Genomic DNA, 11026 nt, shown 5'->3' with positions numbered 1-11026 from the left:
CGATTTAAGTGGGGGGGTCACAAAGAAGTGCAAACAAACAGGCATATGTGAGCCAAACAAGTAACAAACGCGCAGATTTCTCTACTTACACCGTTGGAAGGAGCTTCAATCCGTGTTTTTACTCCCCGGGGCGTGCCCATGTACATTGCACAAGTATCCATTGTTGCCGCACCTATAGGCGGATTCCATCTTCCGGAAAAATGCGACCTTCATCACTTAAACGTAAGGTTCTTTTAAACATCACATCTTCCAATTAAGTTCCCCCCTCTTTAAATAAGTTTTTTTTTTTTTTTTTTTTTTTTTTTTTTTTTTTCGTGAAAACCCCCCCAAATGAATAGTATACCCCATGTGTCGCAATAACAACCAACAACTGTGCATCTCTCGTGCGGCATCCCCTCTATAGAGATTCGTTGCCTGGCCCTCCACAATGAGATAACCAATGAGATAATCAATGAGATGTCTGCCCCATCTTACTTAGTAACACATGAACAGGTGCGTATTATCGCATAAGTTCAAGTGGATAAGGAGTATGTTTGTAATATGCCATCCGCACCAGGCCATATATGCCTTTGTATGTTGACTCCTTGTGGACTGAACTCCGCGGAGGAAGGCCGCATGGGGGCCGCATTATGTTGAAGGAGCCCAGTTCAAAGACCTCCCCCTTTTTTTTCACTACACGAAAAATAAAAAAAATAAAAAAAAAAAAAGTGAACCCCCAGCCTGCTCATGAAGATACCACCGATGATAAAGGTACCGCACCTGAGCGGATCCTCCCCATACAGCCTACTGAGGATTGTACTAAATCGGAAGAACCAGAGAAAAAAGTACCAGTTTGTTTCCATCCAACAATTCAGCCAGAACAATGCAATGATGGGAAAAATCGCCTGCACAAGTCAGGCAAAAACATGCACCTCCACAAAAGAGTTGTTGGAAATTTTACAAAATGATGAACTTCCCTCAGTGATTATGGACCAAGTGGGTACCTTCACACGTATGAAGGAAAAGCAGAATTTATTGTATGAAAGGATCCTCTTTAAACCAACCAGTTTTTCCACTTTATCTCATTTTATGGAGATGATAGAAAAGGAAAATTTACGCAGAGAATTTGATATGTACTTTTATGATGAGGACTTTCACAAAATTAAATTAAATAGGGACCAAAATAGAAAAGAACTTTTTATAGACATCAGAGGAGTTCATCCAGAGAAGCACAAGTCACTGGGAGGAATATATAACCCTGATGGGTCAGTTAAAACCAAGTGCACAACAACCCAATTGCTCCAAAAATACAGTGTGGAAGCGCTACACTATTATAATATTCAAAGGTACGAACCAAACCAAGACCCCTCGTCTTTTCTCATCGATAAGAGAAGGTTAACAAAGGAGGAGTACAGGTACCAGTATGTATCCACCATTTTGCCTTACATATGCTTCACCCTGATGTTGTTCTTCCCGCACGCCCTCATATGTTTGTACATTCCATATATGAAGGAAAAGAATGAAAAGCAGAGAAAAATTTGTAAATTTTTTCAAATTAAGCAACATGTACACATGTATAAGGACATCAGACCGGAGCATCTGCAAAACGTTATTGATAACAATGTCAAGACACTGGTGTTTTTTTACAACAATGAGATTTTTATGAATATGCGCATGAAATCTTTAATGGTTGACTTGTCGAGAATTTTAAAAAAAAATTCTATTCCCGTTAATGTGGTCGGTGTCGATACAGCTAAGCATAACATTCGCTATGGTGTGGCCAAAGATTTTGAGGAGGTTCTTTTTCCTGTGATTTATTTGATTTGTCCATACCACTATGATAATGATAGTGGTGTTTTTCGGATTGAAGGCCCATTAACCTTGGAGAGCATCTGCTCGCAGATCGCGCAATTCGTGCACGTTCCGCGGAACGCCTTCAGCCAAATGCGGGTAAGCCCACTGCATGGTCATTCGGAAGGGGAATGGGAGTCTTGAACCGCGACGGTTACTTCAACCATTTCCTCACTTGACCGACCCCTTCACGGATTTACCCATTTACCAACTAACCAACTTACCTACTTACTAGCGACTACTCACTTCGCCGTTTTCCCGCCCGCAGGATCTGACCCGCCTGAGCGACAACCTGCAGAAGTGCATATTCGAGCACGAAGTCATGAACCAGAAGAAGGACCAAATCTTGTACGACTACGGTACAGAGATAGCTCACCTGTCTTGTCTGCACCTGAATGGACAGGTGCCATTTTGAAGTCGTTCGAACTGATTCAAAGTCGTTTGACGTGTTTAGGAATGTTATGAAGTTGATAATTCATCATTTGTCACGCACCGAAAGAGTCCCGGTGTGTCGTCAGCTGTGTCCCCCCTGTGAAGGAATTTGAACTTCATCGTTGGGACAAGTTCGACATTTAAACAGCGGCGAAATGGCTAGCTGGGACTACGCACATGCACACACACACACACAAAAAAAAAAAAAAAAAAAAAAAAAAAAAAACACAAAGACCTAATTTGTACATACCCGTATGAACTGTTCAGGCGTTTTGGAAACACTCCCGAAACGGCTACCTCCATTGTTCTTTAATTAAAATGACAGATAAAAAGAAAAAAAAGTGGCAATTGCTTCAATAAAATGAAGATGGCAATCGCTTCACTAAAAAAGCAATTTAATGAAAGAGAACGCAGCGAGCATTCACTTTTGCCAAACGGTAACCTCCTTTATGGACAAAAGGAGAAGCTAAGTTGCGCAACGGAGGTAAAAATTGTACCCTCGTTGAGGATGGGGGCTGCTTTCCTATATGCGGGATTCATCGCCCATGTCAACGAGACAAGCTTCACCTCCGACGCAAGTGCACAAAAAAAAAAAAAAAAAAAAAAAAGAAAAAAAAAAGTAGAAAGAATTGGTGGGTAATGCGATAAAGTGACCAACTGGTGTAGGAGCTTCCCGTGGAAGATGCTGCCCTTGTGTAACATCCTCTGGGGTGTTTAAAAGATCAAACAGCCTTGTGATATTTCGTAAACCTGCAAAAGCGCAACGAGCGTGGAAAAGAAAAAAATATATACATATATATATTAAAATGAAATGAGAAAAAAAGGGAGGAAATAACGACGAACGAGTGAGGAGTTGGACAACTAATCAATCAGTTGGCGACCGGGACGGGATATCATGTACCTACTGGTCATAGCGCTTTAAGTCGTCCACATGTATGAGCGTGTGCGCGTGCTCGCCCTGATGACTTACCATTTTCATTCGAATTTCTTTGATATCCCGTTGGCTGAAGTCGAAGCTGCGATTAAAGCTTAGGCACTTGGCGAACATGCAGGTGAACACACCGCAGTCGTAGCCGTTCTCTTGACACGGGATTCCTTCCTACAGGGGTGAGGCCAGGTGAAGGATGAAGTCACTAGCATGGGTAATAAGCACTCAGCAGTAATGATAATAACTGTTGCTCAAAATTGATAACTATTCAGTATAACTGATTATTTCTCAGGGGAGACTCCCCATTCATAGATTAAAACAGGCCCTGTCTCAACGCGACTTACCTCCGAACAGCCTTCCGGGTTATACTCCCACACAGATACGTCGAGCTCCATTTGTTTCTTATCCCGCATCTCGTCCACGAGGTATCGTCGCATGTATTCGAAGAACTTCGTGTTAGACATATTTAGAGAGTCGTAGAGTTTAATTTTTTTCTCCCTCATATTAATAGAGCCCAAGGTCCAGTGATTCCCCCCGACATGCAACGGAATCAGAATCAAATCAAACGAAAAGATATCCACCTTCTTCCTCTTCGTCCATCTGGATACCTTGTTATAGCTGTATGTTCCATTGGAGTTTAGAGATTGAAAAAAAAAAGTGCTGAATGTAAATATTTTAGGCAAAAAATTGTTTGCTGTATCCTTTTTAATATTTTTCGTATTATATTCCTGTAGCATACTCATGTAGAAGTTAATGACCTCGTCGTTTAGCCACCTCGTGTCCATTAGGCATTTTATTTGTGAATACAAAAGTGGCACATTAAACTTATCGATTAGAACACCGTTTTCTCCCTTCTGTCTTAGTATCTGAGCTGCTTTTTCGTAATGGTTCTTGTTAATGCACTTGAAGAAAATGTCTGGGTCTAGTGAAGCTACCGCATCTGCTTTGCGAATTCGATTTGCCTCGTCATCCGATTCCCTCACCTTTCCGTCTTTCTCCCTTTCTTCCTTCTTCCTCTTCTCAATTCTAAGCTTTTCCAGAGCCTCTATAAGGGATTCCTCATCATTCTTAAGTATTACGTAGCCACTTTTATCCTCCGATGTGATACCATCGATAAATTTCATAGACTGTTCATCTGCAGATCCTTCGTCTGCTCCTTCGTTCATTTTATCCATCTCCATGTAGGTCGCTTCATTTTTGCTCTCTCTCTTGTGGGAATTTGGCGTTTCAGTGTTTTGGTCATTCCGTTGTGCCACATTTTTGGAGCTATTAATTTCATCACTGGTTGAATTTTTCACAATGAAGGAGTCTATTGTTTGGATCAGCTCCTTGAACTCGAATCGTATTTGCTTTATTTCCTCACTGCTCTTGATGTAGTTCCGGAAGTAGTGTGCGCGCTTGTGCGTTTCATCCTTCGTGTGTGAGTCGCCATCCACGCTTGAGACATCATCCGAAATGTCTGCATCTCCTGTGTTCAGTTCTCCCGCGTCGGAGCCGCTTTTTTTGTCCACTCCATCTGCTCCGTTGGTTGTCTGCTCCATCTGTGGCATGCAGGTCAGTTTCCCCTTCTTCTTCTTCTTCTTCATCTTCCGATTGTAGAAGATATTCTTAAAGCTGTCCGCATCGCTGTCGTCGGGATCATCCATTGATTTCGATTTCGATTTCCCTTTCTTTTCCGAATCCTCAAAAATGTTTTCGTAATATAACTTCTCCACGTTCTCACCTTGCACAGATGACATTTGTTCCCCTATTTGGTGCAAACCATTTTGAAGGAAAGTTTTTCCTTGGCAGTGCTTTATGTAGCCGTTTTGCTCAGGCGCATTCTTTTTGTTGCTCTGCGCGGGTTGTCTACCCTTCGCTTTGCCATCCTCGTCATATTCATCGGAGTCGTCATTATCATTGTTATCTTCATCATCCTCCAACTCAAGAAGTTTCCTCAGAAGGTTGTCTTTCCCGTAAAAACCATCTCGGAGTGCTCCTCCATCAACATCACTACTGCTACGGCTAGTCCTGTTGCTACGGCCAGAGAGGGGAAGGCTCCCTTTTCTCCTGTGGCCCTCTTCCTTCTCCCCCTCCCTGTTCTTCCTTGGGTCCAGAACACCAGGCTTCAAACCACCCAGCCTACCCAGTGTGTTTTCCTCCTCCGATGAAAGGGTCACACCTCGTCCTCTCGTGTTTAAATCATCTCTTTGGCTGTTCTTGCTAAAGCTTCCATTGTTTATCATTATGTTTGGAATGGTTGGTGGCCCTGCCATGAATTCCTCTTCTTTTACGTGCTCTTCTCCCTTCGCTGACGCCTCTCCCCTCAGGGACGCCCCTTCTCCTACTTTCTCAGCCACCCCATCGTTCTTTTTAACAATTTCTCGGCTCAACTCAACCCGTTCGCCCTTTCCATCACGACCATCACCACTATACAATCGTTTCGCATCCTCCTGTGTGTGAATATCCCCCCTTTCCTCCCCCTCTAGCATAAATAAATTCTTCAAATCATTATCAGAAAATTCATAGGAAGCGTTTTTTATTTTTTTATTTCGACGTGGTATGCCTTCACCATTTCTGTTCTGTAGATTATTGTCTTGTTCAAGAACCCCCCCTTTTTTTCGTCCATCTCTCCTTTGGACAGGGTTATGGTTCTTACTTAGGGGTGTAGTCGAATGGTCGTCCTGCAATAGATCCTTCTCTTTCTTCCTCTGTGCATTTTTGTCGATAAGTCTGGAGAGGTCGGAAATAGTTTTTCCCCTCCCGTTCTCACTTGTGTTGTTTTCGTTGGTAAAAATGTTTTTTCTCACGACAGATGCAAAGGAGGAGCATACACTCTTGACACAGCTCCAGAGGAGACCCCCCGATGAGCTCTCCTTTGCATCTACCTCCTTCTGGTGGTGGTGATGATGACGATGGTGTTGATGATGGTGATGACGATGTGAGTCTCTACGATGGTGTCGATGCGTATCCTTATTATGACGATGATGGGAAGACTTGTGCGTTTTGGAATGTACTTTCGGGTCGCCTTTCCGATTACTCTTCTGCTCACCGTGGTGCTCCCCTCCCCTGCTACCCCTACGCAACAGGTGGTACTGATCATTGGTAGAAGCTTGGCTTCTCAACTCTCCTGGAACAAGTCCATGTTTTTGAAACTTCTCATTTGATAAGTGAGAATCTTTTCTTTTGTGTTCAACCAGGTTTATCCGTTTACTCTCCTTATGTGTCCCTCCTCCTTCTCTGTTATTGGACCATCTCTCATGTTTGTCATTCTCTACAAAAGCGTTTAAGTTAGCGTACCCTCTACTCATCATATATATATATGGTGGAGAAGTATATATGGACGTGTTTATGTCGGATTGCTTTGGAGTGAGTCATCGGGGTTTCATCACCATGGGTGACAGGTCAAACAAGTGAATGTGAGAATGCCTTCCCAAAATTGTACATAACGGATCTGGTATTATTCACACGTTTACAAAGGAGTAGTACGTACTGGAAAATGGAATTACATGCATGTGTGTAGCGAAGTCTCCAGGGCATCCCAGGGTTTTTACAAAAAAAAAAAAAAAAGTAGCTACGCATATGCTCAACATCCGAGTATGATTGGTCCGGAGGAAATGCCACTCCTCTGAGTAGATCCGATCACGGGATAAAAAAAAAAAAAAAAAGAAAAAATTTAAAATTACATATTCTCAACACAGGTGTAGCCATGAATTTTTTTTTTTTTTTTTTTTTTTTTTGTAAAAACCCTGGGGAGAGAGATCCCCTTTTATGAGTACTATCGAATGGAAGAATACAACACAGTAGTAATGCAAGTTGAATTATTCCTCCGTTGTGGCTCCCTCCTTTTTTCTCTTTGTCTTTGTGAGGAACAGCCTTGACTACGCGAAGAGACGCCTTCTCGCTAAAGAGCAACGTGGATCAACGTGGCGTCTCTGTCCTACTTCAGGAGTTTACGTTCGTATGAAAACCTTTAAATGGAAATGGTCCTGCGTGTACAAAGGAGGAGAAGATTCAGAGTTGGAAAAAAATAATTTTCCTTCACTTTGCGATGACTTTGACTGCTGTGGAAAATGTGCTAAACTCGGTCATGTTCAAAGGGAGAGCGCCTTCGCTGTGTTCAGTCGTTTGTTTGATTTATAACTTCCTTCTCTATGTTCATTCGCCTACATGTTTGTTTGTACATTCATTTATTCGTTGTTTGTTTTTTCGTTTCTTTTTTTATTTTTCTTTTTCTTTCTTTTTTTTTTTTTTTTTTTTTTTTGAGTACACAAGGTTGCCTTCCCACGTGCATATAGTTCTTTCCCGAAGAGTCGCAAAGAGATGACTTCCTGCGCATGAAAAAATTTTGCAAAAAAAAAAAAAAAAAAAAAAAGAGAACGACCATCTTTGGTGAAACAAACAATTGAGGTATACAGCTCTGCCAAACATATGGTCAACACAACCCGCGGTGCGAGTGCAGCGGAAGCATGAAGGACATCGACATGCGTGCAAAAGGGCAAGTATGTAAAAAAAAAAAAAAAAAAGGATATACATATATGAGCATTCATAAAGCGTGCATACGATTGTATTCTTTTGTATTTTCATTCCACTTCGACAAGGGGGAGAGGTGTTTTCAGGAATGAATTCCTAACGATGAGTTGGTCCGAGGCAACAGTACACCTGACTTCGCAACGGTAAAAGGAACACCGCGCATTGGAAGATTAGAAAAAAAAAAAAAAAAAGGAGCAGTCAGATGAGAGCAAATGGAAGATGTGCACAGATACAACGCTCACCAAGTGATCAGGTGGAGGATCCACTCAACTGCAAAAACGCATCAGCCATAAAAGTGCTATCGCGCAGATAAGAGTAGAGACCGCACCTCGTCCACTGTTATCAAGTGTATACGAACGGAGCATGCACACACAGATGAGTCTTTCCATCATCACAACCAATCATGGCAAGAGGGTTAAATATTGTAAAGGCCAAACTTCCCAAGGCCCCAACGGGAAGGAGGCCGATTGGCTATAGAGGTAAGGAGCCTACTCATTCGGCTAGTCACCCTTGACCTGTGCACCCGTTATGTTTACTCCTCATGATTACACCATCCTGCCGCTTTCCTTACACAGGAAATCACCAGCACGGAAAATCTCTCTATGATCCAGTTTACCCCACGACGAAGGTAAGGAGGGGTCGGTCCGTTATGTAGGTCGAGCCGCTCTACCGCATGAGTGTAGAGGGTAACAAATGAGGGGTGTGTGTGTGTGCAATTACACCCACTTGTCAAACGTATATGGCTACCCCGTTTGGCTAACCCATTTTCACCTTTTTCCCCTCACCCCCCACGAGCAGATCCCTGCGAGCCTCGTGCCGCGTTACCCGATAGACTGGAGAAACGGAGGAAGGTTCCTCCTGTGCGTGGGTCTCAGGAGAATAGAAAATCGTATAATAAAACGGATGAAGGAGAGTCAAGATTTCAATCGACCGGAATGTAAAACATGTAATCACGACTGCATAGCGACTTACAATCGTTGCCTATGTGCCTGGTACTGTAAAAACAAATTTAAGCACTTATATCAGTGTGATGAGCTCTTGCTACAGTATAAGGGAGAGACAAAAACAGACAAGCCACTCTTTACTGCCCCCAGGTGGGTAGCCAATAGGAACTCTGATAAGGGAATCCAATATGAATTCAATGAAAAGACTAGACGGTTTGAAAATGTCCAAGGGGAAGAAGACATGTATAAACTTTTTTATAAAAAGTTGCGTTATGGAGCAGACTCCACGGAGCATGAAGGAAAGGAAGGTAATTCGATTGCGGGAGGTACCAGTGGTGGGAGTGCCATTGGTGAGAGTGCGATTGGTGGGAGTGCGATTGGTGGGAGTGCGATTGGTGGGAGTGCGATTGGTGGGAGTGCGATTGGTGGGAGTGCGATTGGTGGGAGTGCGATTGGTGGGAGTGCGATTGGTGGGAGTGCGATTGGTGGGAGTGCGATTGGTGGGAGTGCGATTGGTGGGAGTGCGATTGGCATCCCTGCAGAGGAGGAGCAGCTCTCCGGTTCGGATTCCGACATGACTGACAGCGATGAGGAGGGGTAGCAGTGGGTCGACTCCTCACTGCATCTGGGCCATCCGACCCAACTTGTAATCCAGGAGCGAAATATCATAAGGATTATAATAGCAACATCCCCCAAACCCAGTGAGCCCGACGTCGATCCAGTCTCCAACGTAATTGTACAAATGCTTGTGTCTCTTCTGGGATATGTCAAATTGTATGTCATTTCGGGAGTGGTCATACGTAACTCGATTAAGGGATTTGTTCGGTGAGGCAAAAAAATGAATATCTCCCAAGTATGTGTTTTTTTTTAAGTCCTTTAAAACGGTTTTGATTAACCTTCCCAACTCTCCATTTGGACATGGATAAGCATTCACGTCGATGTTACCATCCGGCTTAATGCACCTTGTTAAAGGAAGAATCAACTCTCGAACGTAGTCTATGTTTACGCAGTTTACACCGATAGCTTTAATAAAGTGATTGCGAGAATCCAGATACAGGAGAGTCAGCACCATGTCAAGGAACGAGTAATCTGTGCAACCAATGTTCTTGTTACTGTTGCAGTAGAAACTTACCACCACGTTTTTTTCAAAACCTCCCCCACAAGTTTTTAGGTGGTGGTAAAGTGTGAATACTTCTCGTACGTTAGAAGATGTGATTACAGAAAATAATTGAAGTTTATGTTCGTTTCTTTTGTATGAATCTATTCTGAATTTACTATTCGAAATAATTTCTTCGTCTCGTACATCTATATAGTATTCCAAACCGTAATTGAAAAAATGTTTGTTTGGGAAATCCTCTGTGGAAGTTGCACTCCTCTGTGTACTACTAAGTGGGACCATTTCTATATCCGGTAGTTGGTTCTGTCGGTGCATGAGGGATCCTTCCACTTCGGGGGGTGTCTTTATTATGATATCGTAACTTTGGTTCTGCGACCTGCATCCTACCACGGCTTTGTCGGGCTGAACCACTCCCCCTCCATCCCCCCAGTTGGTTGCCTTCCTCTCCTTCCGCAACACCCCAGAGTATTCACTAAAATCGCGGAAAGCTGAACTGTATCCTCCAGTGGAAAATGCCACATAGTAATCTTGGCATCTCCTGATGGGGTTCCCCGTCCACACATCATCATTCAAATCGAATCTGTCTACATATTCCCTTGTATCCACAGAATCATTCGGGTGAAGTATCCCCCAATGGATCCTCATTTTCTGAAACTTTTCTAGATGATCGTAAGGAGAAGACTCCTTCTCCTCCACTTGGGTCATCCCCAGATGAAGTGGAAAGTCGGTGGTCCGTTTTATTCGTTCATATTTGAGCAAAGCATTATGAGCGATGTCAATGTATGTGTCGATTATGCCTTGTCCCTCCTCTATGCTTATTCCTTTTTCTTGCAAACTGTGAAGGTTAACTTGAAAGGTGTTCGTACTTATCACGTTACACCCTGCGAGCAGGTAACTCAAGTGGATGCTCTCTAACGTGCTCACCATCTCTTCTTTGTTGCACTCCTGAGGGTAGGAGAGGAAGTCAAAATTCCCCAACCCCAGTCGTTCAAACTCCGATATTTTCCCTCCATCCAGGGTGAACACCTCTTTCGCCATTACTTTGCGATTCGTGTAAGTGAACAAAATACACCATACATGAACAAATTGGAAAATACTTTTCGGGGTAGTTGCTAATTTGGCAGATCGATGCTCCTTAAAAAACTTACTAGGAGGAAAAAAAAAAAAAAAAAAAAAAAAAAAAAAAAAAACCTTCTTCCGCTTAGCACATCCATCATTCACCGCAACAGGGGGAAGCCCCCAAAATATAATTCCCCAGCTCTT

General features: G+C 43.0%; 4 protein-coding genes across 4 annotated transcripts; 2 read left to right on the top strand and 2 right to left on the bottom strand.

Moving 5' to 3' along the window:
* Positions 1-870: 870 nt before the first annotated feature.
* On the top strand, positions 871-2245 carry PKNH_1453400 (conserved Plasmodium protein, unknown function; the record flags this gene model as incomplete). Its single annotated transcript, XM_002262378.1, has 2 exons — positions 871-1929; positions 2099-2245. 2 exons carry the CDS (start codon positions 871-873, stop codon positions 2243-2245), a joined length of 1206 nt encoding a protein of 401 aa, XP_002262414.1.
* A 731-nt stretch (positions 2246-2976) lies between these two features.
* PKNH_1453300 (sentrin-specific protease 1, putative) lies at positions 2977-6483 on the bottom strand (the record flags this gene model as incomplete). The annotated part of the gene is made up of 3 exons (XM_002262377.1): positions 2977-3012; positions 3233-3361; positions 3535-6483. The coding sequence occupies 3 exons, from the start codon at positions 6481-6483 to the stop codon at positions 2977-2979; spliced, it is 3114 nt and encodes a 1037-aa protein (XP_002262413.1).
* A 1622-nt stretch (positions 6484-8105) lies between these two features.
* Positions 8106-9247, top strand: PKNH_1453200 (uncharacterized protein; the record flags this gene model as incomplete). The annotated part of the gene is made up of 3 exons (XM_002262376.1): positions 8106-8181; positions 8278-8330; positions 8501-9247. The coding sequence occupies 3 exons, from the start codon at positions 8106-8108 to the stop codon at positions 9245-9247; spliced, it is 876 nt and encodes a 291-aa protein (XP_002262412.1).
* Positions 9248-9262: 15 nt separating this feature from the next.
* Positions 9263-10801, bottom strand: PKNH_1453100 (homocysteine S-methyltransferase, putative; the record flags this gene model as incomplete). The annotated part of the gene is made up of 1 exon (XM_002262375.1): positions 9263-10801. The coding sequence occupies one exon, from the start codon at positions 10799-10801 to the stop codon at positions 9263-9265; it is 1539 nt and encodes a 512-aa protein (XP_002262411.1).
* Positions 10802-11026: the final 225 nt, after the last annotated feature.

The sequence above is a fragment of the Plasmodium knowlesi genome (assembly GCF_000006355.2).
Source record: "Plasmodium knowlesi strain H genome assembly, chromosome: 14".
In the NCBI taxonomy this organism is placed as follows: Eukaryota; Apicomplexa; class Aconoidasida; order Haemosporida; family Plasmodiidae; genus Plasmodium; species Plasmodium knowlesi.
Note: the sequence above shows the minus strand (reverse complement) of the source record. Positions and strands in the feature narration are given on the sequence as shown.